The following is a 26733-nucleotide window of genomic DNA, read 5'->3' as shown; positions in this document are numbered from 1 at the left end:
TGACTAATTCTCCTTTGACTCCAATAAACCTCTGGCCTCGGGTAATGACTGTGCCAGTTGGTTTCAAAGGTTAACTATTTGTTTGTGAAAAGGGTTTTCCTTTTATCTGTTTTTAAAATAGCTGCCCTTACATTTCATTAGTTGCTCTATTTCTCATTCCATTATATGAGAAAGAAGAAACAGAAGCTCCCAATTTAGTTCTGTATTCCTGTATGTTACTAAGGTTTGCAGAATGTATTTGGAAACCTCCATGAAGTCTGTTTTTCTTATCTTCCCCATTTTTGTTAACTTACCATATATGGTCCCTGCCTTTTGAACAATCCTCCACCTTTCTTCAAGTGTTTCTAGTTTACAAGTAATTCTGGGTATTATCTGGATGCCCCCATTGAAATGCAGCCTGTTTGCTCTGCACAATTATGAAGTGATGTAATATTAGCTACAGCTGAATTAATACAGATACATTTTATTATTGTGTTTTTCCTTTAAGATGGGATCTTTATCTCTCCAGTATAACCAGCACATGATAAGGATCCTGGCTGCTAATCTACTTTCACTTCTGAAGTTACTGAGCGCAGTGAGAGAACATTCATATCAGTGCAAAACACATCAGGTAAAGGGGTAAAAATACGATCAGGCTAATGTAAAACTCCGACTTTATATGTAGAGGTAATGATGCACCCTCCTCAACTGACATATACACTAAAAATATTACATTAATGCTAATGCCTTGAAGAGGATGTTAAGATGGCTGAGAACACTGTGGGGAGCTTGAAATTACTCCGAAGTATTTTTGCTCCAGGATTCATCAGGTAGGTGATCTTTGTTCATCTGAATACCATCTAGTCTGCTATTTTCTAGGTTTCCCTACTCACTCTGTGCCATTTATTCTTTAGATGAACTGTTAATGTCAAATAGACACTGGTCCTAGGACATCCACAGATAAACCGTCAGTTTCTTACTTTGCATTTAAATGATGTTAGAAATATTAGCTTATGTCAGAGGCTGGTACTTTCTTTCGTTATTATGATTAGGACACTCTCCACTGTCATTAACGTAGAGTCCTGTGGGAAGACTGATAAGATATTATATCCCCAGGTAATGACATTCTTATATAGTTTGCCTTCTTGTATATTACTGTGGGGGGAGGATATATTTTACCTCCAAGTGCTGTCTCAAGAGGGTTTTCAAAAATGGGAGCATATGGAGGGGAGGAAGCTGCTTTCTCACCTTTTTCTCTAAGAATGGGTGTCTAGTGCAGAGTAGGAGACTAATTCTCTCATGCCCTTTGTAGCTATATTTTCCCATATTCAGAATATGGATGTTCTGCTTCTATAGCCTCCCACTAGCAGAGCACTGAGATGTGTAGTGGAGCTGTATCCACCCTTTCATTACTTCATCCATTAATTAAGAGATTGAACTCCAGAGCAAAGATATGGAGGATTTTCATATCATGACTTCTTGGCTTCTAATTAATTAATCATAATCATAATTTGTATTATTATAGTGCCCAGGGGTCCCTGCTTGGGCAGTGGGTATCACAGGCCAATGGACACTAAGCCTCACCCAGGCTTCCTCTTCCCAAAGCAGGTGGGGGCTGGGGCTAGTGCTGGCAGCCCAGGACTCGGGAAAGCTGGGGCCGGTGCTCAGGCTGCCCGGTGCTGGGGCCGCTCAGTGTTCCGGAGCTGGGGCATTGGGACCACCCTCCCGGCACTCTGGGCCTGGGGGTGATGGGGCGGGCTGGCTAGGGCAGCCCAGGGCTGGGATTGGGGAGATGGTGGTGGGGGCCAGCCCAGGGGCCAAGACTTGGGGGGAAGGGCTCTTCTGACCATGATGGTGGGCTTGGGGCTCCAGCAGTGGAGGGGCGGGGCCTTGGGCAGAAGGGGCGTGGCTGGGGCCTAGCCTCCCCAAACAGGTGGTTCACGCGCCGCCCATGGGTCCCTGTGTTGGACTTGGACTCCATTGTGCTAAGAGCTGTACAAATACAAAACATAAAGTTGGCCCCTACTTCAAAAAGTTTACAAACTAAAGCTTGGTCTACACTATGAGTTTAGGTCGAATTTAGCAGCGTTAAATCGAATTAAGCCTGGACACGTTCACACGGCTAAGTCCCTTTTTTCGACTTAAAGGGCCCTTTAAACTGGTTTCTTTACTCCACCTCCGATGAAGGGATTAGCGATAAAATCGGCCTTTGCGGGTCGGAATTGGGGTAGTGTGAACGGAATTCGACGTTATTGGCCTCCGGGAGCTATCCCACAGTGCTTCATTGTGATCGCTCTGGACAGCACTCTCAACTCAGATGCACTGACCAGGTAGACAGGAAAAGCTCCGCGAACGTTTGAATTTCATTTCCTGTTTGCCCAGCGTGGAGAGCACAGGTGACCATGCAGAGCTCATCAGCACAGGTAACCATGATGGAGTCCCAGGATCGCAAAAGAGCTCCAGCATGGACTGAACAGGAGGTACAGGATCTGCTCGCCATATGGGGAGATGAATCAGTGCTAGCTGAACTCCGTAGCAGTAAACGAAATGGCAAAATATTAGAAAAGGTCTCCAAGGCCATGAAGAACAGAGGCCATAACAGGGACGCGCAGCAGTGCCGCGTGAAAATTAAGGAGCTAAGGCAAGCCTACCACAAAGCCAGAGAGGCAAACGGAAGGTCCGGGGCAGAGCCACAAACATGCCGCTTCTACGCGGAGCTGCATGCGATGCTAGGGGGTGCAGCCACCACTACCCCAACCATGTGCTTTGACTCCTTCAATGGAGAAACACACAGGGAAGCAGGTTCGGGGTACGAGGAAGATGAGGATGAAGATAATGTAGATATCTCACAGCAGCAAGGAAGCGGAGAAACCGGTTTCCCCAACAGCCAGGATATGTTTATCACCCTGGACCTGGAACCAGTAACCCCCGAACTCACCCAAGGCGTGCTCCCAGACCCTGAGGGCACACAGGGGACCTCTGGTGAGTGTACCTTTGTAAATATTACACATGGTTTAAAAGCAAGCGTGATTAATGATTAATTTGCCCTGGCAATCGCGGCCAGTACAGCTACTGGAAAAGTCTGTTAACATGTATGGGAATGGAGCAGAAATCCTCCAGGGACATCTCCAGAAAGCTCTCCTTCATGTACTCCCAAAGCCTTTGCAAAAGGTTTCTGGAGACGGCTGCCTTATCACGTCCGCCATGGTAGGACACTTTACCACGCCAGGCCAGTAGCACGTAGTCTGGAATCATTGCATAACAAAGCATGGCAGTGTATGGTCCCAGTGTTTGCTGGCATGCAGACAACATCCATTCCTTATCGCTCTTTGTTATCTTCAGGAGAGTGATATCATTCACGGTCACCTGGTTGAAATGGGGCGATTTTATTAAGGGGACATTCAGAGGTGCCCGTTCCTGCTCTGCTGAACAGAAATGTTCCCCGCTGTTAGCCACGCAGTGGGGGGAAGGGGTGAAGTGATCATCCCAGAGAATTGGGTGTCGGGGGGGGGGAGGGGGGGTTAGTTGGGTTTGTGCTGCATGTTAACCCGGAAACCGCAGCCCCTCTTTTTACATTGCAAACCCATTTTAAATGGCCAAACCAACAGGTGCTTGGTATGGGAAATGAGGGCGCTACTGTTTGAAACCATTCCCACATGTTAAGAAGGTTAAAAAAGCCAAAAGACTGTGGCTTACTATGGCTGCCTGCAAGCCGAAATCTGTTGCCTGGCACTGCATGAGTGATCTCTCACACCAAACCGGCAGGCCCTCAATATAAGAGGAAAAACGCGACCTTGTAACGAAAGCACATGTGCTGTGTAATGTGAACAGCAAAATTTAACGTGAAAGAGTGTACCAATTGTTCTCTAAAATGTGTCTTTTCTTAACCACCTCTCCCTTCTCCTCCACCAGCTGCAAATGTTTCTCCTTCGTAGAGGCTAGCGAAGAGTAGAAGGAGAAAACGGCGGACTCGGGATGATATGTTCTCCAAGTTCCAGATGTCCTCCCACGCTGAAAGTGCACAGCAGAATGAGTGGAGGTAGTCAATGACTGACTACAAAAAAGCACAATATGAATGAGAGGAGAGGTGGCGGACTGAGTCGCGGGCTGAAAATGATAGGTGGCATCAGCTTGTAGACAGAAGGCAAGAGTCAATACTCCGGCTGCTGGAGCATCAAACTAATATGCTCCAGCGTATGGTTGAGCAGCAGGAGCAGAGACCGCTGCTACAGCCCTTGTGTAACCAACAGCCCTCCTCCCCAAGTCCCATTGCCTCCTCACCCAGACGCCCAAGAACACGGTGGGGGGGCCTCCGGCCACCCAGTCACTCCACCCCAGATGATTGCCCGAGCATGGGAAGGCTGGCCTTCAATAAGTGCTAAAGTTTTAAACTGCAATGTGTCCTTTTCCTTCCCTCCTCCCCCATCCCTCCCGGGCTACTTTGGCAATTATCCCCCTAGTTGTGTGATGAATTAATAAAGATTGCATGAATGAGAAGTAACAATGACTTTATTGCCTCTGGAGGGGAGGGTGGGGTGGTTGGTTTACAGGGAAGTTGAGTGAACCGGGTGGGGGGGGGCAGAGGGTTCATCAAGGAGAAACAAACAGAAGTTTCACACCGTAGCCTGGCCAGTCATAAAACTCGTTTTCAAAACTTCTCTGATGCGCACCGCGCCCTGCTGTGCTCTTCTAACCACCCTGGTGTCTGGCTGCGAATAATCAGCGGCCAGGCGATTTGCCTTAACCTCCCACCCCACCATAAATGTCTCCCCCTTACTTTCACAGATATTGTGGAGCGCACAGCAAGCAGCAATAACAATGGGGATATTCTTTTCGCTGAGGTCTGAGCGAGTCAGTAAGCTGCGCCAGCGCGCTTTTAAATGTCCAAATGCACATTCTACCACCATTCGGCAGTTGCTCAGCCTATAGTTGAACAGGTCCTGACTACTGTCCAGGCTGCCTGGATTGGGATTCTATGTGATTAAAAAACAAAACTTTCAAAAAAAATTGTATTGGGCAAAAATGAAAAAAAAAATTCCTAGGGAGAAAAATCATTTATTCACCAGTTCTTATCATAATGTCATGATCTATTTTATGAGGAGCTTGAGTCACTGATACATGCTGTAAATTAAGTCTGTATCCCCAGGGAAACCAACAGGGTTAGAATGAACTCAGAATATACAACTGTGCAGGGTGAGTTAGGACAATAGAATCATAGAAATGTAGGACTGGAAGGGACCTCAAGAGGTCGTCAACTCCAGCCCCCTGCACTGAGGCAGGACCAAGTAAACCTAGACCATCCCTGATGGGTATTTGTCCAAACTGTTCTTAAAAACCCCAATGATGGGGATTCCACAACTTCCCTAGGAGTAAGAATGCTAGCACTTGAAGGTGTAAGGGTGCAAGATAGTTGGTTAAAACTAGACCTGGTTGAACAGTTTTCCATCAGAAAATGTTGATTCAACAAAACTGAAACATTTCACAGGAACACATCAATGTTGTTGAAATTTTCTATGGGAAATTATTGAAACATTTCATTTTGATTTCATTGTTTTTACTTTTATGCCAATATAATATGAGACAAGGTGGGTAAGGTAATAATCTTTTATTGAACTAGAAGTTGGTCCTATAAAATATATTACCTCACTCACCTTGTCTCTCTAGTATCCTGGTACCAAAATGACTACAACTACACTGTATAATATAATATAATATAATATAATATAATATAATATAATATAATATAATATAATATAATATAAATGATAAAGTTGAATCAAAACATGTTGACCTTATCATCTCATTTTGTGAAAAAATCAGATTTTATCCTTTCGGCCCAATTCCTGACTCAGGATTAAACCAGAGTTGGAAATCTTGGAATTTCCCATGGGATGGAAATTTGAGTTTTTGACCAGCTTTAGTTAAACACATACAGGTAGAAAGGTCAGGGTGATGACAGGCTGATATTTTCTTTCTTTCTTTCTTAACGAAGACAAGCAACATACAAAGAGTAGGGGAATGGAAGACAAACAGAATGTATACACTTTTTATAAACCTTATGTACAATTTATATTTTCAGCAAGTGACTCAGAGGTTGTGTGGATAAGAGGGGAGTGGCAGCAGCACAGAAATTATGGATGTTGATTTGTTGGAAATCTCAAAGGGCTGGTTAGTTGATTTGATGGTGGAAGTAGGTGAGTGATATTCAAAGAGATGACGTGGAGGTCAGAGAAAGGGAATTCAGAAATATACAAACCAGAGGCAGTATTATTCTTGTATATGGAATGTCTACTTTCTAACCTTCAAAATCTAATGCCCGGGGTATCTTATATACAACTCACCGCATTTATCTCAAATCACTGGCTTTGCACTCACTTATTTTTTTTCTCCCTTTGGTCCAGTACCAGCTAAAATGAAGATGAAGCTTTTCTTTTTCTCCAAGAGCTCAGTAGGGAGCTCATCTCTGCTTGGTTACATCATTTTCTTCACTTCTCTACTTGTTCACAGATTGGACTCAGGTAGGAATTCCTATTTGCATAGTATAGATGTTGGAGATAGCCAATCCATTATAATATTCATCCTCTGTAACTTTACAATTATTCACCCTAGAAACAATTTCTTTAGGTAGGAAAATTATGCTCTTTTCCTTCTTTTTGGGTGAGCCTATTGTCCTTGCTGCCTCATTCTCCTTAGAAGATTTAGGCATTATGGCCCTGATCCAACACCCATATGAGAGCAATGGATGTCTTTCGCATTAACTTCAGTTGGCATTGGACCAGGCTCTAGGGGCTAGAGTCAGGAAAGGACTTCAGTGCCTAACTGCCACTTGAAGCACCTAAATCCCAGAATCAGTACCCTGTGGGATTCACAAAACCCCCACTCAGCTGTCCCTGAAGCCTATAGGTACCTAACTTGCTTGATGCCTACATTTTTGCAGCAAAAGTTCCCTAGGCGCCTATGTTTTTGCCTCTGAGCATGTGCACTGCAGTGCCATGCCAAGCGTCCAGACAGCTAGACCCCACAGTAATATACAACCAGTGAAAAATTGGCATCCTCTGCCTAGCTCACTTGCAGGGCCTGATCTGGTCAGCATGCTCAGAGCTTGCCTACTGGCTCTGGCCCCTATAGGTGAGCTTACCCAAAACTACTGGGGGTGAGGGGGAAGAAAGTGAGTCACCATTGAGTTACCACCTCCCTCACAAGTTTTAGCCCAGTGGTTAGGCTACTCACTTGGGATGTGGGAGACTGCCAGCTCAAGTTCCCCCTTTGCCTGTGAGGGGAGGGAAGGGATTTGACCTAGTGTCTTCCTCTTGTCACATGAATGCCCTAGCCTCTGGTCTATGGAATACTCTGGTGTGTGTGGGTGGGGAGGTTCTCAATCTCTTTTGTTGAAGCTGCTCTACTGTGGATAACTAATTTTAAAAAAAGTCACTGTGGCAGCGGGACTGGCTTCTGAGTCTCCAGGTGAGTGCGCTAATCACCAGGCTACAGAGTCATCAGGTACCTAAAAGTTAGGTGTGGGGATGCTAAGTGTCTCTGTGAATCCAGCACTATATGTCCCTGTGCAAGAGCCAGAACACCTGCAGCTTGGATCAGCCTTCTATGTATAGCGTGCTGAAATTTTCCAAATTTCAATTTTTTGGTGAAAAACTGTGGTATTTTTGAATTTTAACACAAAAAAGGGGGGGGTTATAATGACTTTTCATGATTTTTTTTTCCTTTCGTTTTTCAACCAACTACATAGGGGGTCAAAAAATGTAACATTTCACCACGTTTTTGTCATCAGAATTTTGAATTTTAGGGAAAAAACCCTTTCTCCTCCCATGTTTTGACTCCTGTGCTTCTGGTAGACAATACAAACTGCAGGAACCTCATTGCAGATTTAGACTGTATTGACTTTCTGGCAGATTCCCTGTAAATCTGAAGATTGTCTCATCCTACAAGGTAACAAGTAAACAACATAGATCAAGACATATGACCATCCCAACTGTACTGAAAGAGAATAAGAGAGATTCTTTTAAATAACATGCCTATTGTGACTTATTGCTCAATTGATGTCATAGTGTCATTGTCTTTGTGTGCTACTATATTTTACAGCACACTTTACAGTGATTGGGTCAGATCAAGCTGTCACTTCCTCGATAGGAGATGAAGCTATTTTACATTGTCACCTCTCCCCCAAGATGAGCACTGAGAACATGGAAGTGAGATGGTTCCGATCCAAATTCTCTTCACCTGTGCACCTATACCGTGATCAGAAAGATCAGTACGTACAGCAGATGCCAGAATATCGAGGACGGACAGAACTTTTGAAAGACGGCATGGCTGATGGAAGAGTTACCTTAAAAATTCGCAATATCACATTCTCGGATGCAGGGTGGTACAGCTGTTTTTTTCGGTCAAATGTCTTTTTCGAGGAAGCCTTAATAGAACTGAAGTTAGCAGGTTAGTTACATGCTTTAGTGTCTTGACTCCTTCAAAATGTAATGAACGGAGTCATGTCTTTTAATCAGAAATGAAACTTGGTGTTTCACAGTTGCAAGATAATGACAATTACTTCAATTTACTTCTGGTTATGTCAGAGGATCACAATAGTTTTTGAACTCCAGGAGCACAGGGGAAAATTTTGGTCTTCCAGGAATGTGGGGAAGTGCCATTGGTCGGCTGGTGACAAAGTCCTTTTCTAACCATTGCTCTTCTCACCCACCATCCTGTGGAGTCCTACTCTTGGGACCCAGACTCAGTCTTCAGAATCAGGCCTTCTGTCCTGCAGAGCTTAGGGGGAATGTAGAAGTTGTAACCTGATGTATTGATTGTTTATTAATTATACTGATTACTTAAGAATTCCTAGTGATCAATCTGAGGTTTGACAGGTTCTTGACCCAAGATCAGTATTATTAAAATTACTGCTCAGTTGGGAACCCCGATGTGCATGGTTGCAACACGCTATAGGAACCCTTCTGTATTTGTAACAGTTCATTAATACATTTAGATAAATCACAAATACTCCAACTCAGTAAGGTAGACAGAGATAACACAGACTGTCCATCCACATATTCACACCATCCTTTGCAGAACAACCTGAAATGTTAGCCATCGTCTTCCTCATCACCATCACCTTCCTTATGATCACCCATGGCCATCAACCTGGCACCTCCTAAGGGCTACGTCTCTCTCTCCTCTTGCACGTGGGCTGGGATACAACTTTTATAATATGTTACGCTGACTCCACCACGTCTGATGCTGTCAAGGCTGTATCCCCACTTTGAACTTTAGTGTACAAATGTAGGGGCCTGCATGAAAACTTCTAAGCTTAACTACCAGCTTAGCTCTGGTTCCGCTGCCACCATCCCAAGGCTAATTTCCTTCCCTGGGTAGCCTTGAGAGACCTTCACCAATTCCCTGGTGAATACAGATACAAACCCCTTGGATCTTAAAACAAGGAGAAATTAACCATCCCCCCTCCTTCCTCCCACCAACTCCTGGTGAATACAGATCCAACCCCCTTGGATCTAAAACAAGGAGAAATTAACCATTCCCCTCCTTCCTCCCACCAACTCCTGGTGAATCAAGATCCAAACCCCTTGGATCTTAAACAAGGAAAAATCAATCAGGTTCTTAAAAAGAAGGCTTTTAATTAAAGAAAAAGGTAAAAATCATCTCTGTAAAATCAGTATGGAAATTAACCTTACAGGGTAATCAAACTTAAAGAGCTCAGAGGACTCCCCTCTAGTCTTAGGTTCAAAGTATAGCAAACAAAGATAAACACTCTAGTAAAAGGTACATTTACAAGCTGAGAAAACAAAGGAAAACTAACACGCCTTGCCTGGCTATTTACTTACAAGTTTGAAATAGGAGAGACTTGTTTAGAAAGATGTGGAGAACCTGGATTGATGTCTGGTCCCTCTCAGTCCCAGGAACGAACACACTCCCAAACAAAGAACACAAACAAAAGCCTTCCCCCCCCCCAAGATTTGAAAGTATCTTGTCCTCTTATTGGTCCTTTAGGTCAGATGCCAGCCAGGTTACCTGAGCTTCTTAACCCTTTACAGGGAAAAGGATTTTGGAGTCTCTGGCCAGGAGGGATTTTATAGTACTGTACGCAGGACAGCTGTTACCCTTCCCTTTATAGTTATGACACGCCCCCCAAATCACAGATAGTGTTGGACGTTCGGTTTCACACTGGCTGTGATTTTTTCCTGGAGTTTTAGGAGAAAACAGAGTTAATAAGACATATGTACCTTTAGACATACTACTGATTATATAAAAACTAACAATATGTTTTATTTCAAGAACAATTGTTAACCAGTTAACTTTGGGAAACTTTTCCGGGAGAGTGCATCAGCCACTTTGTTAGAAGCTTCCGAAATGTGTTGTATTTTAAAATTAAAATTTTGGAGAGCTAAACTCCACCGAAGAAGTTTTTTGTTATTTCCCTTGGCGATATGAAGCCACTGTAGCGCAGCATGGTCTGTTTGTAGTTGGAAACGCCGTCCCCAAACATATGGGCGTAGCTTTTCCAGCGCGTATACAATGGCATAGCATTCCTTTTCGCTGATTGACCAATGGCTTTCCCTCTCAGACAGTTTCTTACTGAGAAACACAACAGGATGGAATTCTTGATCCGGTTCTTCCTGCATTAAAATTGCTCCCACGCCTCGCTCGGACGCATCTGTGGTTACTAGGAACGGTTTGTCAAAGTCTGGGGCCCTTAGCACAGGGTCAGACATGAGTGTTGCCTTAAGCTGGTTAAAGGCCTTTTGGCACTCATCAGTCCACTGAACTGCATTTGGCTGTTTTTTTCTGGTTAGGTCTGTCAGCGGGGTGGCGATTTGGCTGTAGTGGGGTACAAATCGCCTATAATATCCAGCCAAGCCTAAGAAGGATTGGACCTGTTTCTTAGACTTTGGAACCGGCCACTTTTGGATAGCATCCACTTTGGCCTGTAGGGGATTTATAGTTCCTCGACCCGCCTGGTGCCCCAGGTAAGTCACTCTGTTTTGGCCTATTTGACACTTTTTAGCCTTAACAGTTAGTCCTGCCTGCTGGATGCGCTTGAAAACTTTTTCCAGGTGCTCCAGGTGCTCTGCCCATGAATTAGAAAAAATGGCCACATTATCGAGGTAGGCAACTGCAGATTCTCCCAATCCTGCTAGGAGACCATCTACAAGTCTTTGGAAGGTGGCGGGTGCATTTCGCAACCCAAAAGGGAGTACATTGAATTCATACACCCCTGCCTGGGTGACGAAGGCTGACCTTTCCTTAGCGGGTTCATCTAGTGGTACTTGCCAGTACCCCTTGGTTAAGTCCAAAGTAGAGATGAATTGGGCATGTCCCAATTTCTCCAATAGCTCATCTGTGCGTGGCATTGGATAGTTGTCAGGACGAGTTACAGCATTTAGCTTACGGTAGTCCACGCAAAAGCGTATTTCCCCATCTGGTTTGGGAACTAGAACCACTGGAGATGCCCATGCACTATTAGAGGGGCGGATTATACCCATCTGTAGCATGTCCTGGATCTCCCTTTGTATAGCAGTTTTGGCATGAGGTGACTCCCGGTAGGGTGGGGTTCTAATAGGGTGAGCATTACCTGTGTCAATGGAGTGGTATGCCCGTTCGGTTCATCCTGGAGTGGCTGAGAAAATTGGTGCAAAGCTTGTGCACAGCTCCTTGATCTGCTGTCGCTGCAGACGTCCAAGGGTCGTGGAGAGGTTCACCTCTTCCACGCCACCATCCTTTTTTCCTTCGTAGTAGACACCTTCAGGCCACTCCGCGTCATCAGTTTTCTGGGCTGTAAACTGGCAAACGTTTAATTCTCTGGAATAAAAGGGCTTAAGAGAATTAACATGGTATACCTTAGGCTTTATGTTGGAGGTGGGGGAGGCTATGAGATAGTTAACAGCTCCTAGGCGCTCCTGGACCGTGAATGGTCCTTCCCACGATGCTTCCATTTTATGGGCCTGGAGCGCCTTTAAGACCATGACTTGGTCTCCTACTTTGAAGGACCGTTCTCTGGAATGTTTATCATACCAGGCCTTTTGCTCTTCCTGAGCATTCTTTAGGTTTTCTTTAGCAAGGGCTAAAGAATGTTGGAGGGTGCTTTGTAGGTTGCTTACATAGTCTAGAATGTTAGTTCCTGGAGAAGGCGTAAACCCCTCCCATTGCTGCTTCACCAACTGTAATGGCCCCTTAACCTCGCGGCCATACACAAGTTCAAATGGTGAAAACCCTAAACTGGGATGTGGTACAGCCCTGTAGGCAAAAAGCAACTGCTGCAGCACTAGGTCCCAATCATTGGAGTGTTCATTTACAAATTTACATATCATGGCCCCCAAAGTTCCATTAAACCTCTCCACCAGGCCATTGGTTTCATGGTGGTAAGGGGTGGCAACCAAGTGATTCACCCCATGAGCTTCCCACAGGTTTTCCATAGTCCCTGCCAGGAAATTAGTTCCCGAATCTGTAAGGATGTCGGAGGGCCAACCTACCCTGGCAAAAATGTCTGTTAATGCCTGGCACACACTTTTAGCCCTGGTGTTGCTTAAGGGTACTGCTTCCGGCCATCGGGTAGCAAAATCCATGAAAGTCAATACGTACTGCTTTCCTCTGGGTGTCTTCTTTGGGAAAGGACCCAGAATATCCACAGCTATGCGCTGAAATGGGACCTCAATTATGGGTAGTGGCTGGAGAGGGGCTTTAACCTGGTCTTGGGGCTTTTCCACTCGTTGGCACACCTTACAAGACCGGACATATTTAGCAACGTCCTTGCCCATTCCCTCCCAGTGGAAGGACTTCCCCAACCGGTCTTTGGTTCTGTTCACCAAAGAATGGCCACTGTGATAATCATGGGCTAAGCTCAAGAGCTTTACCCGATACTTAGTGGGAACTACCAACTGTCTTTGAGGATGCCAGTCTTCCTGGTGCCCACCAGAAAGAGTCTCCTTGTATAAAAGTCCTTGTTCTACAACAAACCGGGATCGGTTAGAAGAGCTGAGAGGTGGTGGGGTGCTCCGCGCCGCTGCCCAAGCTTTCTGAAGGCTGTCATCTGCTTCCTGCTCGGCCTGGAACTGTTCCCTTGATGCTGGAGACATCAGTTCCTCCTTGGACTGTGGACTGGGGTTTGGTCCCTCTGGAAGCGATGCAGGTGCTGGGGCTGTTTCCATTGACTCTGAACCGATGTCCACTGGTGCACTATGTGGTATCTCAGGCTCTGGCTGAGCCTTTTGGGTAGGGTTATCTGCTGCTTCCGCCAGGTCAGGCTCGCTGGTGCCATCTGGCGTTGGAGTTGTAGATGGGTTTGCAAGCGCTGGACTCAGTGCTGGCAATGGTTCTGGTGCTGGTTGCGTTGCCAGTTCCGGTTCTGGGACTGGCTTTGGCTGGGTCTTTGGGATTGGGTCCACAACGGCTGTTGCAGTCATTGGCAGGGGATCCGGTTCCACCACCTTTGTCTGGGTCTCTGGTAACACAGACGGGGCCCTGGTGGACGGCTCAGGAACAGGGATGGGGGTGAAAGCTTGCTTAGCCTTTGCTAGTTCCAGTTCATGTTTCCTTTCTTTTTCTCTCTCCTACATCTCTTTTTCTTTCATCGCCATCTCTTTTTTTTTCAGCTCCATCTCTCTCTTGTGGGCCTTCTCTTTGGCTTTTTCTTTTCTTTTTTTTAGCTCCATCTTTCTCTTGTGGGCCCCCTCTTTGGCTTTCTCTTCTTTGTTTCTCAGCTCTATCTCTTTTTCTTTCAGCTCCATAGCTCTCTTGTGGGCCTCCTCTTTGGCTTTTTCTTCTTTTGTAGTCATTTTCCTGTTTTCTTGTGCTGGGTCACCCCCTCTGCAGTTGACTGAAACTGGGAAGCTCTCAGCTCTGGCTGCTGCTGAGTTAACAGAGACTTTCTAACTAGTTACTCCCGAGGATGTAAAAAGAAAAAAAACAATTCAGCTTGTAATTCTTTTTACCTTTGTTTGCTCATTTGAACACTTCTCTTAACAAAGGACCTGTTAAAAAAACTTAACACCTCTGCCTTCAGGCAAGGAGAGATAAGATATGCATCTATCTCCAGCTCTGCTTTCAAGCAGCTAGAAGGGAAAAAAAATTTCACTGGCTTTTGGGTTTAAAATGATCCCACTGCTATACCACCATGTCAAGGCTGTATCCCCACTTTGAACTTTAGTGTACAAATGTAGGGGCCTGCATGAAAACTTCTAAGCTTAACTACCAGCTTAGCTCTGGTTCCGCTGCCACCATCCCAAGGCTAATTTCCTTCCCTGGGTAGCCTTGAGAGACCTTCACCAATTCCCTGGTGAATACAGATACAAACCCCTTGGATCTTAAAACAAGGAGAAATTAACCATCCCCCCTCCTTCCTCCCACCAACTCCTGGTGAATACAGATCCAACCCCCTTGGATCTAAAACAAGGAGAAATTAACCATTCCCCTCCTTCCTCCCACCAACTCCTGGTGAATCAAGATCCAAACCCCTTGGATCTTAAACAAGGAAAAATCAATCAGGTTCTTAAAAAGAAGGCTTTTAATTAAAGAAAAAGGTAAAAATCATCTCTGTAAAATCAGTATGGAAATTAACCTTACAGGGTAATCAAACTTAAAGAGCTCAGAGGACTCCCCTCTAGTCTCAGGTTCAAAGTACAGCAAACAAAGATAAACACTCTAGTAAAAGGTACATTTACAAGTTGAGAAAACAAAGGAAAACTAACACGCCTTGCCTGGCTATTTACTTACAAGTTTGAAATAGGAGAGACTTGTTTAGAAAGATGTGGAGAACCTGGATTGATGTCTGGTCCCTCTCAGTCCCGAGAACGAACACACTCCCAAACAAGAACACAAACAAAAGCCTCCCCACCCCCCACCCCAAGATTTGAAAGTATCTTGTCCCCTTATTGGTCCTTTAGGTCAGATGACAGCCAGGTTACCTGAGCTTCTTAACCCTTTACAGGGAAAAGGATTTTGGAGTCTCTGGCCAGGAGGGATTTTATAGTACTGTACACAGGACAGCTGTTACCCTTCCCTTTATAGTTATGACAGATGCATATTCAACAGGGGTTTCTCCCCTCTTCCTTATGTGTATTTCCTTACCCTACTAGTGTTGGGGTGCCCATTTCCTATATGTTAGTGTGTATATGTATATATTTCAACTTGTTTCCATGGCACTCTTATGGTTAGACACCTGCAGACGTTCCCATCCTAAAATATCCCAAATCTGGTGAGCAATTTACACATCCCACCTTGTTACACTCAAGTGTCCAAACCCTTATCTTCTGTACACGCCCAGTGTACACCGATCCACTGTCTTCATGGAAACTGTGCACCTCCCTCTACTGGTTTCCCCTCAGTTTATAAGAGTACAGGTAAAAGGAAAAGATAAGACACAATCTATAGTCTCTAGTTATTCACAAGTTAACATTCCTGTCTCATAAAGTATTTCTCACTCAATGATCAGTCCTTACAGCGCTTGTGCCATCCAGAGAGCTGGCAGAGTCTCTCCTCCATAATAGATTACATCTTGTGCCCTTTCTTCTTCTCTTTTACAGTTACAGATTATTGTCTCTTATCGCAGAGACAAAGAATTTTCCTGGGGTTCTTTTGTCCTTGTAAATGCTCAAGCCTGCATCTGCACACAGGCAGGTCCGGCTCCAGGGTTTTTGCCGCCCCAAGCAGCAGGAAAAAAAAAAAAAAGCCGTGATCACAATTGCAATCGGCTGCACTCCGGCAGCAGCTCCACCGTGCTACTGTCTTCTTCGGCGGGAATTCAGCGGCAGGTGCTTCCCTCCGAGAGGGACCTGCCACCGAATTGTCTCTGAACAGCCCGACATGCCGCCCCTTCCCCTTGGCCACCCCAAGAACCTGCTTGCTGGGCTGGTGCCTGGAGCCGACCCTGCACACAGGGCTTGGGCTGTTCTCAGTGTTAATTGAATCAGCACTGAGACTCCCCCAGCCTCAAGTGACATATTTCGCTTCCAACAGTTTTGGAACACAATAGTCTACATGGTACATAACTCTATTATTTCCCCTGCAGGCATCTTGCAATAACCACAACAATCAGCTAATTCTTAGCTTTCGCCAGAGACAGTGTGACCTCCTTCAGTGAAATATTAAGGAGATGGCTTGACACAAGGGTGCTATACATGTGTGGGCATGTCTGGGTCACAACCCCCCTTGAGAGACTTAAGATGCTCATCAGGTCCCTCAGCTGCTCTGTCCATGAGTTTGATTAGGTTCTTCGCCAACATTCCCCCATTCACACATATTGAGACTTAAGGGATGCAAGTCAGGCTACAGTCAGCTTTTACACCTCGAGAAATTCTGTGCCACTGCACAATGCAGACTTTGCGCAGAATTAATGTTCTGTGCAGAATTTCCTCACCTCTGCCCCAAAAATGGGCTGCAGAGCTGTTGACTGCCACTAGGGGCTGCTGGACCTGGCAGAGCCAAGCTGCCCAGATTGCAAATGGAAGACACTACTGGAGGGAGGTAATGGGACGTGGAGGGTTCCTGGCAACCGAAGTTCCCTGCATGCTCTGAAGGAAGGAGGCGGAGTGCAGGAAACTCCACACAAACCCAGGACCCAGCATTAGGCTGTTTCTCCCTCTGGATCCCTGGGCTCTGGATGGGGTATGGGTGGCTGGGCTAGGAGATGCTCCACAGCTGGGCTCTGAGTGGAGGAGGGAGTGTGGGCTTCTGGCCTCCTGGCTGGGCTCTGGTGTGTGTGTGTGTGTGTGTGTGTGTGTGTGTGTGTGTGTGTGTGTGTGTGTGTGTGTGTGTGTGTGTGTAAGGGGCAGAGAAATAGGAACTGGGTTGTTGTAGGGGTTTCTTCAACGCTCTACCACAGGCACCAACTTTACACAGTGCCGGAGGGTGCTCATCTCCCGGTCCTGCCCCAGACCCCATCCACACTCCAGCCCCTCCCCCAAGGCCCCACCCCACCTCTTCCTGCCTGCACTCCATCCCTGCCCCGCCTCTCTGCCATGTTCCACCCCCTCCCCTGAGTGAGCCGCTTCCTTGCTCCTCCCCCTCCTCCCCCCCAGCCACCTGCACACCACCAAACAGCTGATTGTGGGAGGCAGGAGGCTAGGGGAGGGAGTGGGAGGCTCTGATTGGCGGGGCTCACTGGCGGGTAGGGGAGCTGAGGTTCTGATAGGGGGACTGCTGGTGGGTGCATAGGAAATTTTTTCCCTGTGGGTTCACCAGCCCCAGATCACCCACAGAATTAGTGCCTATGCTCTCTACTCCAAAATTATTGAAACTCACATGATTATATATTTAAGTATCAGAGGGGTAGCCATGTTAGTCTGGATCTGTAAAAAGTGGCAAAGAGTCCTTTGGCACCTTATAAACTAACAGACGTATTGGAGCATAAGCTTTCGTGGGTGAATACCCACTTCATCTGCTCCAATATGTCTGTTAGTCTATAAGGTGCCACAGGACTCTTTGTCGATGATTATATAGTGTTATTTTGACAACTATAATATGCAGAATTTCAAAATATTGTGTGCAGAATTTTTAATTTTTTGGTTTAACTGTGCAGCTCACTGGTATGGATTTTTCACACCCCTGAGCAACGTAGTTAAGCTGACTTAATTTTCTAGTGTAGACCAGGTCTGAGGGTCAGTAAAAAAGGTGAATGCAGCCATGCAGTAAGGTTACTATGTGAACTTTGATTCAGTTTCCTGAATCTTGCAAGTTTAAAATCTCAAACTTAATATTACTGAATATATTCATCTAGATTATAGGCATACTGCAATTTTTATTTCTTTCTCTAGCTTCCGGCTCAGATCCGCTGATATCTGTTGAGGATTATCAAGATGAAGGGATCCGAATTGTTTGCCAGTCGATTGGATGGTATCCAGAGCCTGAGCTGCAATGGAGAGATCGCAGTGGAAATCATTTGTCATCCCTTTTTGGAAAAAAATCTCAAAATGAAAATGGGTTGTTTAGTATTCAGCATATGCTCATTATAACAGAAAAGTCTATCAGAAACCTTTCCTGTTCTATCAGAAACAGTGTTCTGAAACAAGAAAAGGTATCAAGAGTTTATATATCAGGTGAGTTTCTTTCTAACTTACACAACAAATACAATGAAATATGGCTTACTTTAATGGGGAGTATTTATTAATATATTCTTGACATTGTCTACATGAAAAACTCAAGATGCTACAGGTAGAGGCAGTGATTAATCACTATTTTATACAAAATTATTCTCTCAATCACCATTAACCAACTGCTTGAAGTGTTGCTACTGGATAACATGCTTCAGGTCATGCCTTATTTATGGGTGAGTTATAAAACCCAAATGTCGACCAATTACAAGCCCAGTTTTGACCAATTAAATGTTCCACCACCATTCTCAAAATAGTAAGAGGTTTTGCCTCAGTACCTTGGAAAAAATTACAATTTGGGTAATTTTATTGAGCTGTGAAAAATTGCCCCTCTTAATTTTAATAAAATACTGGGTTCTTCTTTACTGCTTGTATTCTTAAAGTGTTATCAATAATACAATAATAATCATAGGAAAAGCTGCTGCATTAAACATCAGAGGTAAAAGTCTGTGATAGGTAAAGTGGTTCTTGTTATTGTTAAATAAATATAAATCAAATTTTGTCACAAAATCACTGTTCAGTTTAGAAGAAAATCAGTTGATGCTATCAGTGTTTCCAAATTAATGAGACTTTGTTTTACAGATGCATTTTTCCCCAAAGTGTCCCCCTGGTTTGTGGCGCTGCTTCACCTGGTGGCTTTTATGGTTTTTTTCATCTCTCTTGTGATTTATTTCTATTGGAATCAACACAAAGAAAACGGTAATATTAACAAAAAGAGCAAATATATTGCACTCAGGAGATTTTTCTTCTAAAACTCGAAAGTTAGATAAAGTGATTCGCAGAGGGGTTATGATTCCCTGGTTTGAAGAAGGATGAATAATGGTTACATGGAAGGAGTGAGAAGCACAACAGATGACTGAAACACTTCTCAGACAAAAGCTGAATGTTATAGGTTCAATTTTAGTAACAATGAGATGTCAAATAATTTAGGCTTCATTTTATTAATCAAAAACAGAACTATACAATGCAGAAAGGTTAATACTTTACTGATCTGGGAAGATTTCACAATTCCTGTGTATTGCCACAAACCTAACACTACTTTTTTAATCTAGCTCTTTGACATGTTTTTCAAGACATCAAGGCACTGGGATCAAACAGACATTAGAATCATAGAATATTAGGGTTGGAAGGGACTTCAGGAGGTCATCTAGTCCAACCCCCTGCTCAAAGCAGGACCAATCCCCAGACAGATTTTTGCCCAGATCCTTAAGAGGCCCCCTCAAGGATTGAGCTTACAGCCCTGGGTTTCGCAGGTCACTGCTCAAACCACTGAGCAGTCCCTCCTCCTATAGCTATCATCCTCTGCCTGATGGGCTAGACTGCATAAACCTCATACGTCTTAGCTTCTAACAGGTTGTTAGTGGCATGTACACAGAACTGGTTACATATAGACTTAGCGGAATTCAATGTTTATTTTTTTATCATTTTGATGATTGATATAGATGTTTATTTTTAAAAATTTCCCCCAATGTTCACAGTTGTGCCAAATGGATTTTAAGCATGTTTTCAATTTTTATTGACTTAAATGTTCACAATGCTGGGAAATTATGGAGGAGTCAGACAATAATTATTTAATGACAGGAGACATTTGAAATTCAAAAAGTTAACACTTTCTGAATGTTAAAACACAAATTGTGAATATCACGTCAAAATATACAAAGTAAAAATACCTAAATCAAAGTCTAATGATTCGCTCACAGCACTTCTCCTACCTTGCCTCTCTGTAAATTTCAGTTATCATTGATGGACATTTTTTTTTGTCGGTTTGTGTGTGTACGGCAAAAGCGACATTTTCCAATATTTACTGATAAATATGTAATCCTTCCAAGCCTGGTTCTACAAAGGTCATAATCAGCATCAATAAGTTTCCAGTGTGCAGTAAGTATTTTAAGTAATACAGTTAAAAGTTTTATACCTTAGAATGAATAAAACTATTCTAAACATATAATCTACCCGTCAACTTAATTTTGTAGCATAGACAAGCTACTAGCTACTTCCTTATTTTAATTGTGTAACATACCTTGTCTGATCACACTTGTAGTTACAGCAACAAAACAAACTTATCTACTTTAGTGTTACATAGGCTCTGACTTCCTCTTTTGTGGGGGGTGGGGTGTTCAACCCCCACTGTGCCCCAGGCCCTGCCCCAACTCCACCCCAGCCCCCAACCCTCAGAGCACCCGTGGAGTCGTCACCTATGGGTGAATACATTTGTTTGTGAGAGCTGATTTCACAGGACATCTGTTTATGAGAGTCAGTTCCACACACCTCAGTATGATTCCATTCCTTACATGACAAAACTCCTGTGCAGCATTAGCAATATATGTAACTATAACTTCGCAAGCGGTGTTTTTCCATTTTGGCTTTGTCCTAGCCACAAAGCATTCTGGTTCAGTTTGGCCAACACAAATACAGTGTGATTCTTCATTCTTCATTGTGATGGCCTAGGTGACTTTGCAAAGGGCAGCTATAATTTTAAATACATATATATCTTTACTAAAATAGACTCTCTTACACCATCCTCAAAGAGTAGTTATCAATGTTCACAGTCAAACGTGGAGGATATTTCTAGTGGGGTCCTGCAGAGGTCTGTCTTGGCTCTGGTACTAGTCAATACATTTATTAACGCCTTGGATAATGGAGTGGAGATCATGACTGTAAAATTTGCAGATGACAACAAAGTGGGGGAGCTCACAAGCCTTTCGCAGGAAAGGATTAGAGTTCAGAGCAATCGTGATAAATTGAAGAACTGTTCTGAAAGCACTAAGATGAAATTCAGTAAAGACCAGGGCAAAATAGTACTAGACCTCAGAAGAAAAAATCAAATGCATAAACACAAAACAGGAAGTAACTGACTAGGCAGCAGCACTGCAGAAAAATATTTGGGGGCAACAGAGGATCACAGATTGAACACGAGACAACAGTGTGATGCTGCTATGAAAAAAGGCAAATGTAAGTCTCAGATGTATTAATAAGGAGTGCTGTATGTAGGAGGTAATTGTTCTGCTCTACTCAGCACTGGTGAGGCCTCAGTTTGAGTACTGTGTCCAATTTTGGGTACCACACTTTGAGGAAGATATGAACAAATGAGAGAATCCACAGCAGAGCAACAAAAATGATAAGCGATTCGGAAAACATGACCTGTAAGGAAAGGTTGAAGGAACTGGGCATGTTTAGTCTAGAGAAGAGACGGCTAAAGGGGGACCTGATAATCGTCTTCAAATATGTAAAAGGCTGTTATAAAGAAGAGAGTGATCAGTTGTTCTCCATATCCGCTGAAGGTAGGACAGGAAATAATTGGCTTAGTTTGCAGCAAGAAAGATTCAGGTTATATATTAGGAAAAACTTTCTAATTCTAAGGATAGTTAAGTGCTGGAATAGGTGACCTAGGGAGACAGTGGAACCTCTGTCACTGGAGGATTTTAAGAACAGGTTAGACAAACATCTGTCAAGGATGGTCTGATATATTTAATCCTGCTTCAGTGCAGGAGGATGGGCTAGAGGACTCTTGAGGTCTCTTCTAGCTCTACTTTTCTATGATTATTTACCTTAGATTCATGTCTGTTTTTTTCTTTTCAGTGAAACTTAATGAAAAAATTAGTAAGTTCAATTTTTCTCCTTTATATAAATGTTGTATGAATTTCTACTCTCTTATGAGTGTTTGGACTCATGGTTGGTGTAGCTCTGGATATTGGGGGGGTGGGGAGAATACAAAAGTCAATCTAAGCTGCTGTTTTGCCTTCCCCAGTCCTTGGACCAATCAGAATCTGAAACAGACCATGACTTTGAGTAGCGTAAAGGCTTGTCTGGTGCAAACTAGAGGGCCCCCTAGGGACTACTCCACCAGCTGAAGTTTGGGCAGAGTGCTGAGTGCAGTGACCTCACCTCTTGGATGCCTGTCCCACCCTCTGTATCTCCAGCCCTGACATGCCTCCTAAGACAAAATCAGGGGAGCCAGTGGTGTAAAGCCTGCCTATGCCGGGACGATTCTTGGCTGCTTGTCTGAGGCAGTTTTAAAAGCAATTTGTGCTACCGGAATAGCACAAAAAGCATTCAGGGACTGAATGGGAACCTTGTGAAGTCAATGGGAGTCTTTCCATTGACCTAAACAGGCTTTAGATCAGACCCTTGTTGAGGGCCAGGGGTGTTTGGATGAGATCTCTAGCCACCTTATGTTTATATCTGATTCTTTCTTTTCAGAGAAACTTATTGAAGAAATTAGTAAGTTCATTTTTTTCTTCCTATCAGTCTTTGTATTACATTCTATCTTCTTACTATGACGTGTGTTCAAAGGAGTTCTCATGTCTATATATTTATGCTCTTGGTTTCAGATTGGAGAAAATTTCGAGGATATGCAGGTGACTAAAGCTGATGTATTATCGATATCAAAATCCCACCGTCCCCTGAGATCTTACATGTCCTGTCCTCCTACTATCAAATATCTTAATTACAAAATTAATGGGAAAAAACTAAGGATGGTAGAAAAATGTCCTTACATTATTTTTTTCCAAGTGGAGGTTTTTCAACTAAGCTAAACACAACACATTTTCATGGAAATGTATCTGCTTTTCTTGAAACTTTTCATTTTTTTCGTCAGAAAACTGAAAACCCATAAACTGAATTTCTTCCATCTTTTCACCAAAAATATTTCTGGTTTTGCCTGTTTACAGCAAAACTTTTATTTTTTTTCTGTTTTTGCCAGTTTTCATTCCCAAATATTTTGCTTCTGGCAGCTTTTGGCTGAAAACGGATTTTTTTTCTTTCCGTTTTTAGTTTTTCAATTAAAAGCATTTATTTTTCTGCAGAAAAGATTTCCAACCAACCAAAACCTACCCACCCCAAATGCTTTCCATCCAGTTTGAGATAAAACTGCTAATTTTCCTTGTGGGAGAGCAAATAATCAAACGTCTTTCAGGATCAGCAACTACGTACTTTGAAAAAGTAGAGAATAATGAAGAATATTTTCTCTGGTATTAAATTTTCAGGATGGCACTTGGCTTTTATTATTATTTGTTTTATAGTGGCCCCTAGAGGGTCCAACCCAGATCACAGCTCTGTTGTGGTCATCATCATCATCATGTTCCCATTATGCCTCTGGCGGTTAGGGCAGTGACGAAGTTCCTCCACTCCTGTCTGTTTCTGGCAAGTCTTTTAGTGGTTCCCCAGCTGTGCCCCAGGTTTTTCAGCTCGGCTTCCACAGCTCTTCACCATCCTGTTTTTGGGCGGCCTCGTTTTTGCTTGCCTTCAGGTGTCCATCTTATTGTGATTTCCATCTACTCTTGTGATGGAATCAGTTTCCATCCGAAGCATGTGGCCAATCCATCTCCAATGCCTCCTGGTATTGATATTGCTCATATACTCTTGGCTGCACTGTGTCAATAGATCTTGGTTTGAGGTTGTTCTGGGCTAAAAGATACAGAGGATTTTTCTGAGGCAGGTTGTATGGAATGAAGAAAGTTTGGACATAGGGATTGTACAAATACTTTGTCCTCAGGAATTTGCAGTCTAAAGAGACAAACAAAGAGTGGAAGGGGAAACAACATGGGCTGCATAGAAACACCCCCATTGGGGAGGCTAGCCCCCTACCCCGTTCCAACCCCTAGGCCACTGGCCCAAAGCCTCGGCTGCTGATGGGCCCACTCCTGAGTGCCAACCCGGCCCCTGGGATGCCAGCTGGCTGGCCCTGAGCTGCCCCCTGGCCCAAGTGGCCCCAGGCTGACGGCCCAAGCTGACTCCCCTGCCAACTTCTGGGGAGAACGGGAGCCAGGGCAGGGCCTTGGGCTGAGCCGTGGGAGGGGCCAAGGTCTGGGTTAGGAGAGGCTTAGCCTCCCCTGGCCTATGATACCTGCCGTCCCTGGGAAACAACTTGTCTAAGGCTTACGTCAGCCTAACTATGTTGGTCTCTACACTACAATTGTGCTCCTGCCAATGTAAGTTGCCCACAACATCGACATAATAACTAGACTTCCATGAGAGGCGTAGCTCTTGTATCGATGTAGTTAGGGTGACACAGTGTCCATGTTGGGGTTGCCAGGAATCCATTTTTTTACTGGAACGAGTGGTCAAAAAGGGACCCTGGTAGCTCTGGTCAGTGGCTAAAAGTCCAGTTGGTGGCACAGTGGGCGTGCTGCTCCCGGAAGCAGTTGGCATGTCTGGCTCCTAGGTTCAGGGGTCAGGGGCCTCTGCTCGCTGGCCCTGCCCTGAATGCCGGCTCCACATCTCCCATTGGCCAGGAACCTCATGGGAGCTGCGGGGGTGGCACATGTGGGCGTGAGGCTCACAGCTGTCCATGTCTCACAATGCTCCACTTCAGTCGGTGGAAGTGTTTCTGGTGAGGACACGCACCACCAACAGAAGGTGCATAGTGCGGATGTGAAGTTCTTTTCTTCTCCATGCAGCTATGGGGACTTAACCACCTCTACAGCACTGTCCCATGTATTGGGATTGTGTGGGGCTTTCTCACCATGTCCAGGGGCAGTGCTGGAGGGGTGGGAGAAAGTTTGGTTAAGCTGCAGGAAGCAGTTAGCAGGAGGGTAGTAAGTACATAGTTCCCCGACTTTGGCCTGCTGGGTCTTCCCTGGAAAAGGTAATACAGAACCAGATGTTGGGCCCAATTTTCAAAGGCAGTGTAGAGCTGGCCAGTTTTTTTCTTTTTTTTTTATGGAAAATTTTGAGTTTTTCTTGAAAAAACAAAAATTGATTTATTTTTATTTTTATTTTATTTTTTGGTTTTCTGATCAAAAAATTAATTATTTTTAGGAAAGCAGCCACGTTTTCTGAGAAATTTTTCATTTAATTGAAAAAAAAAGTGTTGATGGAAAATGTTTAACCAGCCTTATCGCTCGTCCACCACTCTAGTGGAAGCTGCAGGCCCTACACGGCAAAACATCGGGCTCACTCTCTCTTTTCTTTCTCTCTCTTTAATACAAATCATTAATCCCTTCCATGGGAGTGACTGTGATTCTCTTGTTCTCCTTTCTATAGTGAATTTCACACTGGATCCAGACACAGCTCATCCAGAACTCATCCTGTCTGACGATCAGAAAAGTGTGCATCATGGAGACATACGTCAGCATCTGCCCAACAATGCTGAGAGATTTGATTATTCTGCCATTGTGCTGGGCAGTGAGAGATTCACAGTTGGCAGACATTATTGGGAGGTTTCGGTGAAAGATAAGACTAACTGGGACTTGGGTGTTTGTCTGGAGAATGTAGACAGGAAGAAGAAGATTATAGCAAACCCTACAAAGGGATACTGGGTAATTGTGCAGAGGGCTGGGGATACATACAAGGCCCTCACTGAAATTCGGACTTCCATAACTGTGAAAGTGAAACCAAAGCAGATAGGGATTTTCCTGGATTGTGGAGAAGGAAAAGTCTCATTTTACAATGTGACAGATGGGTCACACATGTACACTTTCAATGCCAAGTTCACCGGGCCTGTCCGACCCTTTTTCAGTCCTTGGTACAATGAAGATGGTAAAAATGCTTCTCCTCTAAAAATCTGTCATGTTAGGGACTGGGAATGAGGCAATCAGCTATTCACAATGGCAGGGCAGGGAGGCAAATGTAGTCCAGTGAATAGGGCAGCAGACAGAGAGTGAAGAGCTGTAGGGTCTATGCCAGGCTCTGCTGTGTTACCGCAAGGAAGACTCACTGGGTCCAATTCCCCTGCCTTGTCTATTTAGATTACAAGCTGTGAGAAACAAAAGGTTTTCAAATCCCTCAGCTAGGTTACCTCTGTTCTCAAGATTTCTTGGCTCAATTTGTTAATTTGAAACTTAAAACAGCTCTGTATATTTTTATAAGTTTTATTAAAAGCTAATAAACAAACTTAAAAATCTAATAGACTTATCTCTTGGGCTAACAACTATAAAGTTTTACTAAACTAACTAAGGATAAGACAACAGAATTATCAAATCAAGGTCACAGTTGGAATTGAGTTAATTAATCAATGAACAATGATACTGAACTTAAAATACTCTAGTAATTTAGCCCCAAAGCATCGGTCTTGTAAAGCAAAGACTGAAGACTACAATCTTCGTAGAATAATCAAAAGAGAAGGACTGAAAACTTCATCCCCGGTCCCCAAAATCGGAATCTTATATTAAATTAATTTTAATCAAGTCATTAAATTAAGACAGCTGATCATCATATCATGATATTAATATGGCACACAGTCAATTCTTAAACATACTATCTTGAAAACTTCAGGAGGCAGTTGTCCCGTTAGTTCCAAACCTTAATTACAGGATCATGCTCATGGCAAGGTGAATGAATGAACTGATTGAATGTTTTAGAATCAAAACCAATCTAATTCGACCCTCAGACCTGAATGCAAATTTACACTCCACTTGCAGGTCCCATACGCTTAGGGCATGTCTACGCTACAAAATTCAGTTGACTTAGCTTCAGTCAGCAAACAGCCACCGCAGTAATTACATCGATTGTGCATGTCTACACTTTGCTTCTTGTGTCAGCGATGCGTGTGCTCACCAGGAGCACTTGTGTCAATTGCACTGTCAGTGTGGAGCACTGGGGGATGGCTTCTGAAAGCCAGTAACAGTCGACATAAGCAACACAGTGTCTATGTTGAAACTGCATCGACCTTGACTCTGCCTCTCGTGGAGCGAAATTTTAGCGTAGACCTTTC

At 44.0% G+C, this 26733-nt stretch overlaps 1 protein-coding gene across 4 annotated transcripts; it reads left to right on the top strand.

The window, feature by feature from the left end:
• The first annotated feature begins 155 nt into the window (after positions 1 to 155).
• LOC101941257 (butyrophilin subfamily 1 member A1) lies at positions 156 to 25926 on the top strand. 4 transcript variants are annotated; one of them, XM_065565006.1, is made up of 9 exons: positions 156 to 809; positions 6381 to 6497; positions 8163 to 8424; positions 17745 to 18026; positions 18663 to 18779; positions 21660 to 21680; positions 22281 to 22301; positions 22412 to 22438; positions 25065 to 25926. In XM_065565006.1, the coding sequence occupies exons 3-9, from the start codon at positions 8163 to 8165 to the stop codon at positions 25607 to 25609; spliced, it is 1275 nt and encodes a 424-aa protein (XP_065421078.1). In that variant the 5' UTR covers positions 156 to 809; positions 6381 to 6497; the 3' UTR covers positions 25610 to 25926. The 4 variants fall into 4 exon arrangements, with proteins under 4 accessions (XP_065421078.1, XP_065421079.1, XP_065421077.1 ...); XM_065565004.1 differs by having other exon boundaries at positions 592 to 809; positions 8077 to 8424; XM_065565007.1 differs by lacking the exon at positions 21660 to 21680 and having other exon boundaries at positions 553 to 809.
• Positions 25927 to 26733: the final 807 nt, after the last annotated feature.

Source organism: Chrysemys picta, chromosome 12 (genome assembly GCF_011386835.1).
Source record: "Chrysemys picta bellii isolate R12L10 chromosome 12, ASM1138683v2, whole genome shotgun sequence".
NCBI lineage: Eukaryota > Metazoa > Chordata > Testudines > Emydidae > Chrysemys > Chrysemys picta.
This window is presented reverse-complemented; position numbering and strand designations above follow the sequence as displayed.

What these genes read in the sequence shown, in the direction of transcription:
- LOC101941257 (XM_065565004.1), top strand. Translation starts at nt 6,392, where the DNA reads ATGAAGATGAAGCTTTTCTTTTTCTCCAAGAGCTCAGTAGGGAGCTCA. An exon ending in ATCAAGAGTTTATATATCAG is followed by an intron (nt 18,027 to 18,662) that starts GTGAGTTTCTTT and finishes TTTGTTTTACAG; the next exon opens with ATGCATTTTTCCCCAAAGTG. An exon ending in GAAACTTATTGAAGAAATTA is followed by an intron (nt 22,302 to 22,411) that starts GTAAGTTCATTT and finishes TCTTGGTTTCAG; the next exon opens with ATTGGAGAAAATTTCGAGGA.